This window comes from Vidua macroura, chromosome 3, assembly GCF_024509145.1.
Source record: "Vidua macroura isolate BioBank_ID:100142 chromosome 3, ASM2450914v1, whole genome shotgun sequence".
In the NCBI taxonomy this organism is placed as follows: Eukaryota; Metazoa; Chordata; class Aves; order Passeriformes; family Viduidae; genus Vidua; species Vidua macroura.
The window spans coordinates 94,597,276-94,618,583 of record NC_071573.1 but is presented as its reverse complement, the minus strand read 5'-3'; the positions used below and the strand labels follow the sequence as shown (position 1 = coordinate 94,618,583).

Below are 21,308 nucleotides of genomic sequence, written 5' to 3'. Positions count from 1 at the left end.
TCAAAATATTTGTATGAAGAAGTAGCTGTGTCTGGGATAAAGAACAAGTTTGATATCCTAGATTGACAAACCTAATTGGAGTGATAAATTTGAATTATGCACATGTAAGTAATTTGGGAGTTTATCTAGTTTTAGTTACTTTCTATGACAGAGTTAAGGGGCAATTACTTCTGGAAAACATCTACTTCTTAATTCATGTTTTAATTATTTTGATTACACTTAATAAATGCCTATAGCAGTTTCTAGATAATGTGTTTCAAACAAAAATAATTCAGACATTCCATGTAGCACAGAAAATGCTATATGAAAGCATGCTATGTGAAAGCAACATACAGAAAATTGTATTTTTCTATGGTTGCAAAATGAGCTGGAATCACAGGGAGCCATGAAGGACAGAAAAACCATTGTTAGATTATCCATTGCAGTGCAGTCAAATCATCACTTCTCATATTCCTGGGGATGTAACATGATGAAAATATTTGAAGCCTTCTGGGCCATGTTTGATGTTGCATGAGGCCTAAAGAAATCACCAGGGACTAGCAATTCCGTGCTCGAGAACTCATTTAAAATTAGTTTCTTATTCTCTTTCTTTCATTCTGGATCTCTGCCATGCACTATTCATTCATAGATGTGCAAGATTGTGATGAAAAGGCTTGGGGTTGACTCTTATCGTGTTGTTAGAGTGACAGAAGAGCTTCCTTCCACCTCCCTCTGGCTCACACCTCTGTGAATATTAATATCAGAAAATCCATAAGCACTTTAAAAAATATTTCCTATATTGCAACTTCCTATTTTTGTAAAAGGAGAACAGTACCTTCCATATAGAATCATAGAATAGTTTGGGTTGGAAAGCACCTTTAAAAGTCATCTAATCCAACCTCCCTGTAATAGGCAGGGACCATCTTCAACAAGATCAACCTCTTCCAGTGTTTTACTACCCTCATTGTAAAAAAAACTTCTTCAGTCTATCTAATCTCATGGGTTTGTAAGAACTACGGTAGTAATCTCTGTCAGGTGCTTTGGGAACCCTTTATGGGAAGCAGAGACTAAGTAAATTCAGCACATGGTCCATTATTCTTCCCCTGATAATGTTTGGTAATATCCTGGGTAAAGTACCACTAATTACAGGACTACTTTATGTGGCTGAATTCCAAAGCACTGTTATAATTTACTGCCACGACTGTATTTAATCAAAATTGCGTCATTTCAGAGAAACAGTTATATTTCCTTCCTGTAACTACTTTATAGGTATTATAACCTAAATAGGAAAACAGACTGAGCAATCAGCAGTAATAAGATTTTATTTTAATGTAATAATAGCCAAGAATTAAGTAAAAGAAATGGACAGGAAAACAAAATAGAAGCAGAAAAGGATACATGCACAGACCCATCAGTTTGATGCCATGATAAAGTATGGAAGTGGCATATGTACCATTAAATCCGTCTTTGACTTCAGTGTGGCATTATGCCAGGCTGAAGAATACTTCACTGTTTGTTAGTTTAATGCTGCATTCATTTTAAAATGTTGTGTGCAACCCTGTTGAACTTAGGGTGTAATAAAATTATCAAAACATCTCCCACAATAGGAAATACACAGCATTTAGGTTATGAGATAGCTTATGCTAAAGACTTGCAACCATTTGCTGTATGCATTGAAGGTATCTTGATATAACACATATTCGTTGAATTAAATAAGAGAGATATGAGTATTGATCTGTTTCATGACCATATTCAGGCCTTGAGTTTTCACCAGCAGTGGAAATATGATTTAGGAGAGCTTTGTCATATGATTAGAAACCCTTCCAAGTGCTGTCATTACTGTGTTATATCTACAGCCTGGTTTCAAGTGTCCAGTTAAAAAATATTCTCTAGCTTCCATTCTGGTTCAGACCTACAACTTCCTTGCATCAACCACCTGTGCAAGATTATTTAGATTCTTAGAACAAATTTGCAGAAAGGCTGTGCTAAGTGGGTTGTATAAACACTTACACATCTGTCTTATCCTCTGAAGGATTATCTTGCATCTTATCTCTTTGTCTGCTATTGAAATGTTTCTTAAATAAGCTGAAATTGAAGAGGAAAAGTGAATGGGAAAATCAAATTGAAGTATTTCTGGGCTTGTTTTTAATTTTCTGTTTGTAACATTTGACAGCTGCAAGAAATTGTATGAGAGAAAAAAATCAAAGGCTTAAGTATCAAAATCTTTGCTTACAAGCTACTCTTATTTAGCAATCATGCTTGCATAATAACCACAACTTGGTGCACATGGTTCATAGGAACAAATAATCAAGTATATAAAACTCCATAGCTTGTACCTAAATACGTTTGGGGTTTTTTTCAGGAATAACTTACAGTGAATAAGTAAATATTTTGTAGTATGGTCATAAAAAGGGCAAATGTATGGTAATAGCATTAATACTTCTGGACTGAGGATAACAGATGTTCAAATAGTATGAAATGCTTATTGATAAACTTATACTTTTTTTATATTGTTTAGCAATATAAAAATTTAGCTTCATTTCAGCATGTTCATATTTTTTTCTTCTTGCTGTTTATTATTTATACTTATGAAGTGTGAACTTAGGATCATGAAGCTGAGATTCATTGAAGAAAATGAAGTTCAATTTATGGTACAAAAATGACACCATGGAGCAAGGATACATTTAATATATCCAACTGTCAAACCACCAAAATAGAAACTAGACCCATGTAACTTAAATGATTAGTCACAAAGTTTGACATATGAGCTATAAATATTAAATAATAAACTGAATACTTGAATGTATCCATTAAATTTGAGTAAATTTACACAGTGAATAGCTTCATAACATCTAGAATTGCTAAAACACAATTTTGCAAAGAGAAAGGAGGCTATATTCTCCCCATAATTTAGTCATAGTGAACAGTTTTAAGCAGTTTTTAAATGGTGGAAGAAATTTCATGAATGGTGAGACTTTCCACCAAGGTCATAGAGAAAAAATGTTTCGTTTTTCAATATACTTGGAATTTTCAAGTTAATCTTTTAATCAGACACATAACACAGGTTTTATGTGTTCTCATGACAGACCAGCAGTACTCATGGTCGCCTTCTCAGCACTTCAATGAAGAAAGATACTCTCCTGCTCCGAGGAATATGAAAGGATTATCTGGTAGTCGCAATCAACCACAGTTATGTTCAGCTCATACTTGTGGCTTAGCATCCCCTGAAGATTGTGAACATACCCACGACCATATCCACCATGGGCAGGAGCCAAGGCCATCGTATCTTCTCAGCCCCACAGAGAGTTGCCCGCTGGACCACCACCGTTGCTCCCCACGCAGCTCCATTCATTCTGAGTGCATGATGATGCCCATGGTAATGGGCGATCACATGTCAAGTAGCACTTTCCCCAGAATGCACTACAGCTCTCATTACGACTCAAGAGACGACTGCGCCATGTCTCACGGTAACCCTAAGATTAACCGTATTCCTGCAAATCTTTTGGACCAATTTGAGAAACAGCTTCCTCTTCACCGGGATGGGTTTCATACTTTACAGTACCAGCGGACCTCAACAGCTGCGGAACAGCGCAGTGAGAGCCCGGGAAGGATTCGCCATCTCGTTCATTCTGTCCAGAAACTTTTTACTAAATCTCATTCTCTGGAAGGATCATCCAAGGGCAATGTTAATGGAACAAAGGGAGACAGTCGAGGGGACGATCATCATCATGGGCACCATTCCAAGCATAGCAAAAGGAGTAAAAGTAAGGAGCGAAAACCAGAAGGCAAGCATAAATCTGGAATGAGTAGCTGGTGGAGCTCTGATGATAATTTGGACAGTGATAGCACTTACCGAACCCCTAGTGTGGTAAATAGGCACCATGCAGATCATATATCCCATTGCTATCCTGAGGCACTCCAGGGGCATTTTGGGGATCTCTCATTGAAGACTTCCAAAAGTAACAATGATGTGAAGTGTTCGGCTTGTGAAGGGCTACCAATGACCCCTGATAGTAAATACATGAAAAGGAGTTCTTGGTCCACGCTTACAGTAAGTCAGGCTAAAGAAGCTTATCGCAAATCATCACTGAACTTAGATAAGCCTCTGGTTCATCAGGAAATCAAACCTTCCTTGAGGCCGTGCCATTACCTTCAGGTAAGAGGAAGATTTTCTTGAGATTTTAATGAAAAGAGCATCACAGTATATGCCATAGTCATTGTAAAAAAATATACAAAGGTACCTCTCAAAGAATTTCTGTGTGGCTCTCCTAATGCAGATATCAGATAGTCCATTAAAGTGAGAAAGCTCTGGCTTTTGTCTTTGTTTATAGACCACAGATTAAAAACTATAAAACAGGTGTGATATAAATTAGTTTCAGGTCAGTAGAGGTGTTTTCATCTTTGGAATTCACACTGAATATCTTGATGAAAGATATATATTACACTAAAAAAGGAGCAGTACTCTCAGCAGTCTGAGAGCTAGAAAAAGTGTTTCAAATACATCCATGAATGAGTTTTTAAAATCCATGATTTTAAAAACAGGCTGTGGGGAATCCTATTTTTGTGTTCTTTTATTCCTTTTCTCCATGACTTTGTAAGTAACAGAAGAGTGGATTTACTGGTGTACCAAATTGCTTTGTTGTGGTAATGATTGGATCACCCAGGATCATATTGAACTGAGCTTCTTTTGAAACCATACTATAACAACATCTGTACTAAAAGATACATGAGTACCTCAGGGAGAAAGATATTTCAGGCCTGGGACCCAGACTGATTTTGATGGTGTTCTACATGTGTGTTCTCTTGCAGCAACAAAGAAGCTTCCTCTTTCTCCTGCATTTAAATTCTAATACCTCCTGCTTGATGCCGTTTGCCACCCCAAAGTCATGCTAATGTAACTATCATGTTGCAAAATGATCTGGATCATAAAGTGACATGGCTTTAAGGAATACTTTCTAAAATACTATTTCTAGACACTTGTATAATTTACCTGACCTACATCCAGCACAGTCTTATCACAAGTGACATAAGCACATCAGATTATACAGAGAACTTTAGTGGATGCAGAGCAGAAAGGAGAGAGTACCTTGGAGTATAACCTCTTCAGCTAGCTTTGTCACCAGAAAAAAATGTAGTATACAAATATTCCTTTAGTAATTTATACTAAGTATAGCCTGCAAAGACCACATTGTTTTGAGTACATTCTCTTTTATTTCTTTTTAAGGAACTCCTCTTTCTCCAGAACTTCACCAATTCTCATATTAACATGGGGAAATCTCTAGTCCAGATCTATGTATTTAGAGCTTTTCAGTTTCCCTGGGCACTGCAGAAATGACTGTACTTCTGTGCAGAACTCTCTCCTCTCAGAGCTATAGGTGTCCAATAATGATGAGTCACACTGGAAGAGCCAGATCTTTTCAAATGCATATGCAGACATCCAGGATCAATCTTCCCTACTGAAACAGGGAAAGTTTCTGATTGTAGAGAAAGGAAAATAAATTGCAGCTCTTGAAGCATTACCATGCAAATTGATTCCAATCTAGACTGACAGCTGTGGTATTTTATCATATCCAAGTACATTCTCACATATGTAAAATAGACTGCACTTCCCTAGAAGTTTTTGATCTAACTCAACGAGCCAGAACTGGAAGTGCGTCATGTGCAGAGACTTCCATTCTGTCTATGTTCTAAAACCATGCATACAGCTGTGACATTGCAGAGAAGTTTAGATATGATTAGATTTTTCTTTCCCATTACATACTTCTACCCTGAAAACTCTAGTTCCTCTATACCTCTTTTGGGCTTAGTGCTTTCCTTCCTGAATCATGTTTCATTGTTTCTTCTTCCCCATCCCCCACTCCTACATCTCATTTGTCTTTGCAGAAGCTATCAATTTTTAATTTTCATTGGCCTTCTCCTTGCTCCCAACTTTTATCAACATCCTCAAGTGAATGTGAAAGACTGAGCTCACAAACTAACTTGGTTATCACTAAGCTTTAGATCAAGCCCAGTGACAGGCCTAGGGGTTGGAAAAGCACACTTCTTTACAGATATTTTTTATGCTTTTTGTGAATTTGGATTACTACAGAAAGGAATTTTCATTCAGTAATTAGGAAGGCTTATCCAGCTTAAAATCTAGGAGACGTGAGTTCAAATTTTTGCTGCACAGAGACTTTGTTTTTAAGACCCTTTAAAATGGGACAGTACCCATTCCCTATTCACAGGGATCCTATAATGGAAATGTGTTATGACTCAAGTGTTCAGTTACTACCACAAGGAATCTATACTTGTGTCCAAAGCAGTAATACAAGGAATTCTAGAACAGAAATATTCTCATTATAAAATATTAAAATAAAACATATGTTTCATCATATCAGAATATGTCACTCAGAGCACAGATAGCCTTCAGATTGAGTGGCTGGCTTATTCACTGCCCAAGGTCAGCAAACAAATTGAGGGGATTCCATTCTGCAAATGTCATAACTAAATGCTTGGTTTTGAAACTTCTGCTTTGAGGGATGTTGGGCTGTCACAATGTAATCATTAAGATCAGAAATATGTCCCATTATTACCTCTGCCAGGAACTTCCTCTCTGACCCAGGAAATGTAATTTGTTATTCTCTGAACTATTCAATTGCTTTATCTGCAAAACTGAGGAGGGATATTTAACTTTTCTTATGGCAGTGTAAGCAGCATCACTGAATAATGATTGGATAAAAATAATCATTAGGTTCAGAAACTGACAAAGGTAGAGAAACATGTCAGAATCCCTACCCAGGAGATTTTACTGCCTTGCTCAAAAGTAGATGGCAATGAGAATTCAAGGGATTATGAAGTTGATGTGCAGCAGTAGATTTCTCTGAGGTGCACAAGTGAACAGATTAGCATAAAACCCCAAGGCCTTTCACAGGATCTCTGTTTTAAAAGTGGTATCAAATACATTTGTCCTGACTGATGTCAGCTATATATTTTTAATTCTTTTTAAAATACAGTTGTGAAATTAAAGTCCTTCAATGAATACATAAATACGTAAGCATACCTCAGAATAACAAAAAATAAATTTCTATATTTATGTATTATTATAATTTATATATATATTTGTTGTTGTTGTTCTACTACCTTTTTTCTACTTTTGTTCTACTACCTAGTTATATGAGGTTTCTCAGTAGCCAACTCACTTTTCTATCTATTAGTTTTCTTCCTATTATTTTTTTCAGTATCTGCATGAAATATTTCTACTTCTGTTTTCCATTGAGACTTTGATATGCAGAATCTCAAACTGAAAGACCATGGCAGTCTTATGCCTGTGCTTGAGACTTTGTTTACTGTCTTATGTTTCTGGGCTTCCACTTTGTCTTCTGTCATAATTATTGAGCTTCTTTTCCTTCAAACTGAAACTCTGAAGAGTGAGTATAGGAATTTTCTTTCTAAGAAGGAAGCTACTAGCAAATTAACAAATGCCTGGAAAAAGAAGATAAGGGATTTTGAAATTGTCTGCTCTTTATATGCTTCAGTCATGTCCTAGAGTTGAAAGCAAGTATTTATTTAACCTGGTAAATCTCCAAGCTTAATCTCTGGCTCCTCTTTTAGGGTTTCGCATTTCCTTCTGCACACAGTCCTTGCAGCTAAGGCATCTCCTTGGACTGGGAGTGTGGTGCTGTAAGTCAGAGGTGGTTCAGTCAGCATGCCTTTTTCAAGCATGGGTGGTCATCTAGTCCTAAAGTGGATGGTTTGAGAGAACTAAATGAGTCTAAATAAAGCTGTATAATATAGTGATTATATTTATAATTTAAAACCTAGATCAGATTTGCTTCACTCCTTCTACAATGGAAGTGACGGGAACATACAGGAACAAGGGAGAGGGTAAGAGTGAGAAACTCATTTGGGAGGGCTGTAATGTCAATCAGTTGATCAATTATTGATCAAAAAATAACAGATCAAAAATTGATCTGCCTCAAGAGCAGAAGGCTACCATTTGTAACTGTACACTAACTGCATATATCAGACCATATCTTGTGAATATTTTATCAGACCATATCTTGAGCTGCAGTTATTATGTATGGGCCTTTAATTTCTATTTTGAATGCAGACAAATTGAGCATTTCAGTGCATTTCTGGGCACCAAACACTTTGCCACCCCACTCAGCAGGCAAAACAGCCCAGGTAGAACACACATGCAATAATGCACACTTTTGTATAGTTTTAGCTATAGTGGCTGCTACTGTTTTCCAAGTCATTTTAATTTTAATATAAAATATGTTAAGAAGAAGATAAATGAGCTGTGAGATCTCCTCTGTCTTCATCAGTTGTTTTGGCTAATAAGGGTTCACATGTGTACAGTGCAATGACTTTGATTAATTCCACTCTGATATGAGTACTAGCAACAAGCAAAGATTTTTAACAGAAAAAAAAAAGGATATGAACTAGATAACTGTGCTGAAAGGATGTGCACAAAAGAATCACTTCCGGTTTCCAGAACTGAAATAACTTTGAATGCTAGTTAAAGAAAAATAATTCTTATAATAGAGCCAAAAGATAGGCAAGGGCTTCACACTCACCATGACTGTTGTTCTGGAGCACAGTGCGATGTGTCACTGATTAATATTCCTTCCTCACCCATTCAACAGCTTCCAAAGCAGCAAGCAATTGGGGTAAACATACCACAAGGTACAGTGAATGAGTCAGCACTAAAAAAGGAAACAGCATGTTGTTCTAAAAATGGCTTCAACCCACTCCTGTCTTCCTAGTGCATTTAAGTGCGAGCGTCATCGGTTACAGCAGAGGCACTGCTAAGAATGTGGATAATAATGTCAGCTGTGTATGCTACAGAATAAAAGAAAAGCACAGTTGGTCTCTTTAAAAAAGAAAAAGAAAAAAGCAGCAGTTTCAACAAGGCTCTTTGCTGGTTTAAGTTAAGGCTACATAGAGAAAACCTTTGAGGACAAGCTAATGGATAAATAGGCCTTAAGTCCTCAGTTACATTTTCTCAGGAACTCTGCTGGTGACAGTACAGATTCCCCAAAATGAAACCACTGCCCTTGTGAGGCACACAACTGCTTTGTACTCTCCCTCTAGTTTGCAAGGAGGGATTTGAACTCAATGCACTTTTCTCAGCACTTCATTTTTGTGAAACTAGATTGTATCTGCTTGCTTGACATAAAACCCGTGCATGAACTACAGAAACTACATCCAATCCTCTACCAGTGAGTGCACACTGTGGAGCTAGCCAGAGCTAGCAGAGTTTTGATACTCACATCCAAATCACTATCACCCACGCTGCCTTCACAATGATTTATGACCAGCCACCGCTGAAGAATTAACTGGGTTGTTTCCACAGCATGAAAAGCTAGTATAGACAGCAGGGTAGCAGGGCAGTATGCATCCTCAATCAGCATGGACAAATGCTGTACCATTTGGTTTTCTACAGGCTGAGACATCCATGTCCCAGCCACCCCTATAACCTTCCAGTCAGCAGCAGAGATGTGCAAGACAAACAGGTAGTGCCCAAACAATCGGGAAATGAAGGGACAGTTTTTTGCCCTACAGTCCATTCACAGTGTTGATGTCAGTCTGCAACATCTCGTGGAGCATTAAATAAAAAGGAGTAATAAAGCTTACACTTCTCTGTATTACTGAATGCTGATGGGTTTGTGTATCACAAATCCTATAATACCTAAATACCCCTCCCAAAGGGAAATACATTCAAACAATAATACTGTAAAGAAAAGCTCTGACCAAACAGCTGTCTTAAATCACTGGTATCTTGAATTACTGTGTTAATCAGTAATACAGGGCACTGCTTCCATGCCCATGTACTAGGATCCTCATATTGAATAAAATGAATTACTGAAACTTTTTTCCAAATGAGAGTAGAAAGATTTCAGAGTTAGTATTTTCTTAAAGCTGCCAGAACATGTCCCTATTACTGTGGAAATGTCAAAGCTATGAGCAGAAAAGGGAGGCTGTGATCCTACTGCCCTTTAATCAGGGGGAGTTGTCCTCTTTATGATGTTAGAAGTGTGTTACCAAATTGTTTCTCAATGTTCACTTCACTGAAGCTGAAGGTTGACCTTTGCAGTTGTTACTCAAAGGTGTCACTGGTTCTGAAGAAGTTTTCATACAGGAGTAACTTGCTGTTATATACACTCAGGCCATTTGTCAAAGGAGACTGCACTTGGGGCTGTAATGACTGCACACTCTCCTAGGCCACAGGTTTGCTGCCTAGGGCAGACCCCGCTCCTCTCTTGAGCAGTCCATGCCATTCTTCCTGCAAGGACATGACTGTAAAAATGGTGAAGTATTCACAAATGTTGCTTTATTTTTGTTTTTTCTGGGTTTGGCCATCTTACAATGCTGTGCTTAAAGCTTGTTTTTTAAAGTGGAATGGCAAATGTGTTTAAATAGCTCATTGTCAAGTTTCTTGGTACTTTGGTAGGGAAACAATTTTTGAAAAGTATGCAGATAGTTAAGCATTACATAGTAGATAGACAGGAGAAAAATACTCATTTTGCTCTGGAAGCTAGATAATTGCAGTCATCTGGACTTAACTGTTCAAACCATTATGTCAATCTTTAGCTAAAATCAGAAAAAAAATGATGAGAGGCAAATACAGCTGTTAAATAGCCTTTAAAATATTTATGTTTTAAAGACATTTACTGTTTTTTCAGTAGTAGACCTGTAACAAACTGAAAAAAAAAGTTATATAATTTCCTGCTTCAATTTAATAAGATGCTGTTTACCACAGGCCACTTTCTGAGTCAGCCCTGCATATGCTGCCTTTTAGGTTCATCCCTCTCTAGCCTTATAATAGCTCTGCAACCCTGGAGACCTTGCTCTTTAGTCTCTATGGTTTCAGAGGTGCTGTGATTTGTAAGTTTGTTGGGAGCACCTCTCCTTTTCTTCTTTTAAGGGGCATTTTTTTTTTTTCTCTTACTTTATACTTCTGTAACCTTGAATGGTCTCCAGGGTCTTGCCCAACTCAGAAAAACTTGTAGTCAGCTTCAGTTGCTGATGTGGTTCCCTGGGCCTCATCTGCTGCCTGTCAGTCAGGCAGCCCAGCTGGCAGGTGTATTCCTGGCTCCCTTTCATCTGTAGTAAGAGACAGGCTGCAATTCTGTTTAGGTCTTTAGACTTTTGATGCTTGGTTTTAGCAGAATTTGCATTCAATTCAATTTATAGAAAAAAGATTGAAAGGAAAATGCAACTAGAGCTGGCCCAAAGACAGAGACATAGGAAAACGAACTCTGGGTGCACACTCCCTTCCTTGGCAGAAAAGCTGCTTGTGGCCTGCATGCAAAGTTCCAACTTGGGATCTTTAATGTTTCTGCGAATTTCCGTTAGTAAATTGCTACCTTATGCTACATCTATTCTATCAAATTACATAGTGTCAGGATGGTTTCCTTGGCACTGCATTCTGATCCTCAATACTGTTACGTGGCTCAGCAGGTCTCAGGCATTTTTTTCATCCAAGCTAGCCAATTTTTTCCTAAACTCCCTCCTGAGCACTCTTGGTTCAGTACTTAGCACAGTACTGAAGGCCAGGGTGTGCTCCTGGTAGCCACACTTTTTCAGAGGTAAAGATTGCTCCATAGCATGGGGGTGAAGTGCTGCAGGGCAGCGACCTCCAGGCAAGACCATGGGACTTTACTGACCTGTGTTTGCCCAGCCCTAAGCAGCAACCACACTATTTGCATCCTTCTCTCTCCCAAGTTATTATGGTTGTGCAGGAGCACAGTGAGTTGGAGCAACTCACCAGCTCAGCTGAACACTTACCTTTACTTATCCCTATTACTGTTGTTAGGGTAATTTTTCAGGTAGCACTCTAGGTCATTTGACCATTACTAGCATTGCTTGAAAAGCTGAATATTGCTTAAGGAAAACCTACCCCACTGAAGTTAATGGTAATATAATTTTAAAGTGGCTTGAGTTGACCACAAAGCAGTGTCCTTGATCACATACCAAAGGAAATACACAGCCAATTGAAACACAGGTTTCTTGGTTGAAACTCTGCTGGTTTTGTCTCTTAGACTGAGAGACTATAAACAGGTTCTCATGTAAGTACAGGCCAAGCCTTCCCTTCAGTCCAAGTTCATCTCATACCAAAGCTCTGGCACAAAATCTCAGTGAGCTTAGCAAGCTAAAATCACCCACAGTGTGGACAAGTCCATGACTGCTGTCTGACTGCACCTTGCTCCACTATGTCAAAACAGCAGAGTCCTGAGGGTCCCAGAGAGACCCAACAACACAGCAGAGGATTTCCAGGTGGCTGAACTGCAAGGATCTGTGCCATCAATATGAGCACATATGGTAATGGGGCAGGAATTTGGCCCATTTTCATCCAAATAGTATAAAAAAAGCCACAAAGTCCTCACACCAATTACAGTATTAAGCCATCCTCGAATTATAATTCACATTGTTGCTGGAAAACCAGTTGGGAAATAAAGTTCTGGTTCTTTTTTGTTGCTGTTTTTTGTTTTGGGTTTTTTTTTGTTTTGGTTTGGTTTTGGTTTTGGTTTTGTTTTTAATCACTTGTGAGATATGAGTTATAAAACATGATTAAACTGAAAAGAGCACAGTTCTTTAGAAAACACAGAAGCAATTTTAGTACATTGGACAGAAATCTTTGCTTCGAGGATTGCTTAGTCCAGTTTGCTTGGAACTCCACATGAGAGAATAAAACCAGGCAATAAATAATGCTAACAATGATTTTTCTATTTGAACATCTCCCAGCTGGTATAGTATGTTTGTGTTCTGTGATCTGCATGGATGTCCAGATTATTACCAAATCCCAAATTCCTGAAGTCAAGTTGTTTTCAACCCAATGTAAAACATATATTGTTTGGGATCTATATTATTTCCTTCCTCTTTCTGTAACACTATGGCTGTTCAGAGCAAAGCCTGGAGAGAATGGCTTGAAATATTACTCTTGTTTTCTCAAATTAGCTCCTGCCTTGATGGACAGTGTCAACACACCTTTGGGAATGCTGCAAGAACTCTCTGTGCTTCTGAGTTGTCAAGAAGTTCAAGGAGTAGAGGGTGGCATGTGAAAATTAAAGCTAATTATGAATAATGACATTATTAGTGGTGAGGAGGAGTCCCTGGCATGTTTTGTAGAGATTTTTCAATTACTTCATTGCATAATTCATGTTCTTTGAACAATGAATCAGCACATTAAAAAAAAAAAGCCACACAGAAGAAACTAGTCAAAAATGTGCACTGAAATTGTGGTGAGTTGTAGACACAAGATTAGCTACTGAGGAAACAAACTTCTCTTTTCAGATACTGCACTTTTCCTTCCTGTAAAAATCCTGAGCAACAGGGTCTAGAGTCCACAGCCAGTAAACAGGGGAATGTCTTAGTGCCACTAACTTCAGAAAGATATTCTTGTAATTGTGTGGTGCTCCTTCTGGAGTGAAATTGTCAAAAACACAGGAGGTCCAGCTCTCATCTCCCACTGTAGTATCAAGGAAACTTTCTACCATTGCAAAAAAACATCTCTGCTCTCCAAGATTGTCATTTACTTTCATCTACTTGCAGCTGTGCATGAAAGCTGTTTTTCTGAGGCTCTTGAAGATATGATCTAGGAGAAAACCTCTTACCTGCATTTCAGGTTGTGTCATCTTCTTGACCAGGCTAAGCATAAAATTACAAAAAATATGTGTCTCCAACAGAGTATTTCATATCTTATCCTTCTTCACATCATGTATAGTCTAATTTCATGTGTAGACAGCTTCTGCTTCTAGTAAAATGTGAAATTTGTATTACTAAAATAAGATTTAGGTAAAAATCAATATTTCAGTTAATTTTATACCTGCATGCTAATTAAATTTCACAGAACTCCTATGAGGTAGGTAATCCTCACTTTAACCTTTGGGAATGAGAAATATGAAGAAGTCATAGTCATCTCCCTCAGCTGAAGCCCTTTATTTAGAAGAGTTTCATTTTAGATAGTAAAGTAATCAGCAGTTTAGCTGTGGAACATTTTTAAAATTCTGTGAACTGTGAGCAAATGCCATAGAAGTGGATGGAACAACAGGAGCAGGTCTGTTTTGAAATGTCAATGGCTATTGTCATTTTGACTGTATTAGCTAAACCCCAAACGGAAATAAACTAAAAAAAAATCAAATTATCAGTCCAGAAGAATGAACACTTCATTGTTTCTTCCAGTTTTGTTAGCAGTATTGCTTAGATACAAGATTAGATGTTCACTCACCTAGAATTAGTTTTAGGGGGCCTAGGTTGCCTATGTCTCACAAGGTATAAGGAAAAGCTTTTTCTCCCTGAATGTGGTCAAACATTGGAACAGGTTGTCTAGAAAGGTTGTGGATTCTTCATCTTTGGAAATATTCAAAACCCAGTTGGACACAGTCAAATTGTCACTGAATATCCTGAGTTGGAAGGGACCCACAAGGATCATTGAGTCCATCTCGTAGCCCTGCACAGCACCATCCCCAAGAGTCACTCCATGTGTCTGAGAGCACTGTCCAAATGCTTCTTGAGCTCTGTCAGGCTGGTGCTGTGACCACTGCCCTGGGGAGCCTGTTCCAGTGCCCAACCACCCTCTGGGTGAAGAACCTTTTCCTAATATCCAAACTAAACCTCCCCTGACACAGCTTCAGGCCATTCCCTTGGGTCCTGTCACTGGTCACCACAGAGAAGAGATCAGGGTCTGCCCCTCCTCTTCCCCTCACAAGAAGCTGTAACCACAATGAAGTCCTCCCTCAGTCTCCTCCAGGCTGAACAGACCAAGTGCCCTCAGCTGCTCCTCATACGGCTTCCCCTCAAGGCCCTTCACCATCTTTGTAGTAGTTCTGGGCAACCTGCTGTACCTGACCATACTTTGAGCACAAGGCTGGACTAAAGACCTCCAGAGTCCATTCCAACCTCAGAAATTCCATGATTTCTAGTTTGCTCTGTAGTTTTGTTAAATCCATCCCTATTTTCCCTGACAACATGCTGGTTTTTTCTTCCTGAGAATCAGGGGACAGACATACAACTGAAGTCCAGTTAAGGGTCCAAAATTTTTCTTCTGTCAGATCTGGTCTGAGCACAATCAATACACTTAACAGGAAGAATAGAAACATAGAATTGTTTAGATTGGAAATTACCTTTAAGGTCATTGAGTCCAGCTGTTAATTCAGCACTGCCAAGTCCACCGCTAAACCATGTCTCTAAGCACCGCATGTACACGTCTTCTAAATACATCCAGGGTATTAAATACATCCATAGTGATTCAGCTACTTACCTGGGCAGCCTGGTCCATTTAATTCAAATTAAAACACAGTGTAAAACATATAAAATAATAAAACAAGAAAAATATGAACTCTACTCACACAAATATGTACTGTTTCTATGAAAGGGAGATAGAAGTAAGATTTAGAATAAAATTCAGAAATCATAACTTTCATGGCCATTAACTGGTCATGTGACACTCTAGGTATTTAGCCAAAAAATTAGTAGTAAGGGGTATTTTAAGACATGAACTTCTAATAAGGAACAAAGTTATCGACATTTTATCTAAAGCAAGGAAACTTAGTTTTATAGTAACAAAGTTTCTAGAATACCCTCTGTGAAGATGACAGTTTGGTTTCTTCTGTAGCCTATAGAAGGTCAAACCATCTTCTCAGTTCCATGAATTGCATTCTGATCATCAGGATGTACATCAGTTTGGAGTAAAGGTACTTCTTTCTTTGTTAAGAGGCTCCGCAAGTTTTATCCAAACACTCTTTTACATAAAATTCATGTGAGTGCTTGGCCTAGGGACTGTATCTAAGCTCTCTCTTTTCAGATAAATCCCTGATCACAAAGCTGTATCACACCCTTTGTGTAAATGGAGTGCCTCTCTCCTAACCAGCCCTCCCCAGGCAATCTATGAGGGCTTCATGAAAAGGCTGGGAATGACAAAAAGAGGAGAGCTCTCCAAACATCATTGATTAGAAGGTGACCAAGAAAGTCTTCCACTTCCACAGCTTTTTCATCACAGAAGGAAAAAATAAGGCTACTGTACTTAGAAAAAACAAAACAAAACAAAACAAAACAAAACCCACCTTTTTTCTTCAAAAGATGATTTTAGGATCTGACAGGGAAATAACAGAAGGCCTTTCTACTGCCTGTAATCAGGTACAGAAAGTCCAAGAAAGGAGAACTATTTGAGATTTTTCTTCGCGCTTTACATTCGGATTGCTAACTAGATGGACCTTCTTTATGTTACTTTGAAGGAACTAACTCTCCTAAATGCCTTTATGGGGAATTTAGGATCCTTCCTAAGGTTCTGGAATTCACTCTCAGTTCAGCTTCATACCATGTAGTAAGTGTTAGGTATCAAGTGCTTTATTAAAATTGACCCTAGGTGATTAATGTAAGATGTCAAAATGAATCAGTAGATGGACAATTGAAAGATGTCAAATTTTGTGAATCTGGTCACAGCAACAGTGAATGATACTTATGAAGGAAACTCATCATTCTCTCTAACAGTTGTAACCAGATCAGCAGCCAGACCTTGTCAGCCAGTTGTTCTTGCAAAAGGAAATTCATATGGTAATATGCAGTATAACTCCTCTGTGGATAGAAACTACATATACAAGGATTCATGTTAACATCTAGAACAGAAGGAAGGCCTTCTTAGACATTATAAATATCAGCACTCATCACTGTATGTAAGTAGATAATTAGGGTAATTATTCCAAATTAGCAGCTGCAAGCCCTGCAGATGGGAATTTCAGGGGCTGGTAACTATTGTAAGATAAAATTTCTGCAAGTTGCAAAGCCCTTTCCATATTTTGGAAGATGTGTATTTAATCACCCTCATACATGATGTTAATTTTTCTTTTTTTTTTTTAATATCTCAAAATAAAAAGCTTTCCTGCACTTACGTAATGCTTTTGCTTTTCTTTAAAGCTATGTTGAGGTTTGAGATAGCCTGGATTTGGAAAGATTTTTCCAAGTATTTAACCTATCAAATAAACAAAGAACTAGGCTGAACTGGGACTCAAATTTTGCTTCTATTCTCAGTCCACGAGGAAAAACAATGTCAAGGGCCCTTTCTTTTTTTTCTTCTTCCTTTTTTTCTTTTTTGTTTTTTTTTGTTTGTTTGTTGGTGGGGTTTTTTTGGTGTTTTTGTTTGTTTGTTTGTTTTTTGTTTTTGTTTTTCTTTTTTTTTTCTTTTTATTTTGAAGATGGCAAAAGGACTCCAGCTGTTGTCCAAAGCTCTGGATGAAACCTTCTGAGAAAACACATGGTCAAACTTCCTCACCAGGTTCCAGAATCATTTTCACTGTGCTCAGTGTATTGTGCTCCTTTAAATGGCTTAAGGGCAAAAAAAAAATCGTACAAAACCCAGATATTTTAATTGTGAATAATGCTGTAAGAACTAGAAATGCTTCTGTGATATCCAATGAGTTGTTCTGATTAGAAAGGGATTCTTCTTGTCTTGTCTACCATGAGCACATCACACCACAAATGGAGCAGGACTTCTTGGGTTTTTAGCTTTGGTCTTTAGTTGTTATGTGAATTCATATAACTTATGAATACAGACAGCAAAAGAAATGCAATCAACAGAAACAGTAATGCACATAACTGTAAGGTTTGTCCTTATCACAGTGATGAAGTTTAATTTTTTAGATACTTTAATGTACAAAATCAGTCATTCCTATCTTTTAAAATAAGATTGCAACTTCAATCAACAAATAAGCCTGTGTTGTACTCATTTAAATCCAGTCCTTATCTATTTATTTGAACATGGAATTTCAGACAAAATAAAGTTGAGAAAGTAATAATTTTCTGCATTTGAATAAGTAAAAGGTTATTGATCAATGCCTTTTTAAACTTTCTATTTAATTATCTTTGAAGTAAAATGAAGGAAAGAAGTTTCAAGCCTAAATAATTATTCTATGAAAAAGTTATGAGGGGATTTTTTTAGAAAATAATATTAAGAAATGTTAATTCAGCTTTAGTATTGAAAATTTAACAGTACACCTTGTAGTGGGCCTATGTAGATGTCAGTAACTGCTTTTTTGGCATTTGGATTTTGGCTTTAGCCATGCTGACATACATTTAATAAAGAATATTTAAAAATAAGAGTGTGTTTGTATGATATAAAGTAATAAAACAGCTCTCTAATTCAGATTTTTATAGAGTTGTCAGCTGTAGATTAAAAATTCAAATGCTGAATTTAATGTATACATATTTAGTATTTTAAACGACTGGCTATGACTACTATGACTACATGTAAATGATTTTTTAAGTATCATAGAATCATAGAAAACAATCTTGCAGCATTAATCTTATACATATTAGGTCTGAGAAAAGAAATGAGAATGATGTATCACACTTACAGGCTTCAAGTTTGGGAAGATTTTCGATGCTTCCTTTCCAATCACGATCCAAAGCTGAATAATGTGAAAAGTTTGTTTCTTTGCATGATGTAACCCATATTTCACTTAGATTCATGCTCTGTCCTATTACTTTGTATAAGAACATGACTTTTTTTTTTTCTCTGATAGTTATCTCTAACATTTTTCTGATATGTGCAATCTATTTCATCTCTTCTTATCTGACTTCATCTTCAGTCTTTTATTTTCTTTTTTCTGTCTCAAGCTTGGGCTTTTAAATTTAGTATCTCTCTTTTTACTTGTTCATCCCCTTTTAAAACTTCATTTCTCCCTTAATCCCTTTTTAGGACTCAAAGCCCCAGGTCTGTTCACCTGGTGTGCGTGGCTAATTCATCTGTCTTGAAAGGGCTGTAGATGGCAAGCAGATCATGTTAATTATTTAAACCCAGTCTCCAAGACTGCTGAAACTAATGGGAGCATTTGCTTCAGCTCCACAGTGAACTCTGTCTATAGAAGCTTTCAAATATGTTTGACTTGAAAATCTTTATTTGACATCCTGCCTTGCAGAAACTACTAAATATATGTTTAATTGAGATTTCAGACTTATAGTATATTAGTAAATAAAGACATTAAACTGCTTAATATAGATGGAATCATAATGTTGATAAAGGATTTGAAGCTGCCAAGGACATCTGCCTTGGTCCATTGATGAACTCTGTCACATCCTACTTTTTAACCATGAGTCCTTATAATGTATTACAGAGAGTTGCCTATATCTTTAAAACAAATTAAATGCATAAGTGTGTTTCTGGATTAGAGCCAGAGGACTCAGCACCTTGGAAGATTAAATAAAAAATTTAAAAAAAAAAAAAAAAAAAATCAACACTGGCAGAGACAGGCTGTGTTTAATCATAAGCATTGAAACAAGGCTGATTTCACTTTGGATTAAAGAATCCACTCCTGCTCAATTCTTTGGTAATTTGTGGTGCAGAGAAATTTCCATCCACCAGCTGTGGATTATCTGACTACCAATTTTACCATTTGGAAATCCACCTGAACTTCATAAAGGCAGCTGCAATCCTGCAACCACACGTATTATTTAACTGGTTGAATTTCTGATCTATTACAGTCTCTATCAACCATTTTGCAGTTTCTAAATAGAAAAAAGAAAAATTACCACTTTTTCTTTTTTTTTTTTTTTCCACAGAAGTTTGCCCTAAATCCTATTCCTATCCATTTATGCCAAGATCATGGCATAGTTTTTCTGAAATATGCCATTCACCTCCCTGAAAGCCCCTTATAAGGACTGCTGGTAATAAACCCCAAAGTGCTCAGCTTTCAATGAGTTTTATGTCTGAGATACCTGATTAATTTACTGTTATCAGATGAAAATCTATGTGCAAACTTTAAGCTGCTTCCTGCAGTTTAGAGCATATCTACAAATAGATATTGCAGCTCAACTCACAATCCATTACTTCATTGTTCCTTGGGTTCTAACATTTATAAACTGAAAATTTCTAACTCTGAAGTTGAAGTTAAATGGGAAAATCATTTAGGGTTCTTAGAATTCTCTTTCTTAGCAATCTGTTTCTGAAGAATAAAAAATTTGTTACTTGTCTTTGTAAAATTAATAATGGAAGGAAGTATTTAAACATATGAAAAGAATAAAGCACATTCTGTGTGTGTGTGTTTTATTGTCTCTGTTAGGTACCTCAGGATGAATGGGGAGGATACCCAGCTGGTGGGAAAGATGACGAGATCCCGTGCAGAAGAATGAGAAGTGGAAGCTATATTAAGGCCATGGGAGATGAAGAAAGTGGAGATTCTGATACTAGCCCCAAGACATCACCAAAATTATCAGTTCGACCAGAGTCATTATTAAAATCCATTGGGCAAAGACCACTTGGAGATCATCAAAAGTAAGCTTCACTACACCTTTCTGGAAGTTGTCATGACCTGGATAACTTTTCTTTGTGTCTTATGGGCAATGGTCAGCTTCCATAGGAAAAAATATCTGTAGTTTAAAAGGTAATTTTTTTGGCTTCATTTTAACTTAGTTACAGTTTCTTGTGGTTACTGGATGAAAACCTGATATCTTCTTCCATCCATGAAATAAATCTTCTACTTCTGAATGAGTTTGTTATGTTTACTGAAGGAAATGTATACATATTTTATGACAAAAGTTCAAAGTTCAGGTTTTTTTTTTCTCTAGAAGGTTTGGTATATAATACAATTTTTGTTATTTCATTGCTTTCTCTGAAATAGAAAATATACTCTATTCTATACTAGATATACTCTATACTCTTTTCTATACTATATATAATATTAAATATGTAATTGTACCATATATTGGGCATTTTACTCCTTTTTTATCAGTGCAATGCCTATGTATCGGCTATACTGTATCATACTCATTTAAACACATTGTGGAGGATTTTGTTTGACCGGGTTATTATTCATTCATCCTATCATTCATATTACCTACAATATGGCCTATTAAATAAGTAAAGCAAATCTTAAAACTACAGGGAAGTATGTAGATACATATATTTTCCAATAGATCTTTATTTTCCTCTCCTTTGTATCTTTTCAATATATCATTTTATAAGTAAATGGTAAATATTCTTGTCAGGATAGTTTCAAAGTGGTAGCCTGATTTAAAATCTGCAGATTCTATTAATTTGACTGGGTGTTTCCATGGGTTATCAAATTTATCTTTTTGCCTGGGATATAAACTAAAGAAATTAAGAGTGAAATCTTGGACCAAGTGTTGTTTATTGTTCTCTAGGTAATACCATATGGTTTACCATAGTGACTCACCTTTTCATAAAACAAAATAAAACAAAAACCATAGGCAAAAATCCTTTTGGCTTAATTAAATTGAATTATTTGCCTTGCAAACTGCAAGAAAGTCACCAATTTTCACTATTATTGAAGAGAAGAGTTTCCAACTTCATTGCTTCATATTGTACTGGCCCAGCCACTGCCTGGCTGAGTTCT

General features: G+C 37.0%; 1 protein-coding gene across 8 annotated transcripts in view; it reads left to right on the top strand.

Moving 5' to 3' along the window:
• Window positions 1–21,308, top strand: part of DLGAP2 (DLG associated protein 2) — a 448,267-nt gene that overhangs the window by 363,978 nt on the left and 62,981 nt on the right. For all 8 annotated transcript variants that reach the window (XM_053973318.1, XM_053973321.1, XM_053973319.1 and 5 more), the window contains 2 exons: window positions 3,066–4,135; window positions 20,016–20,227. In XM_053973318.1, the coding sequence (XP_053829293.1) occupies window positions 3,066–4,135; window positions 20,016–20,227 (1,282 nt within the window). The remainder of the gene's footprint in view (window positions 1–3,065; window positions 4,136–20,015; window positions 20,228–21,308) is intronic.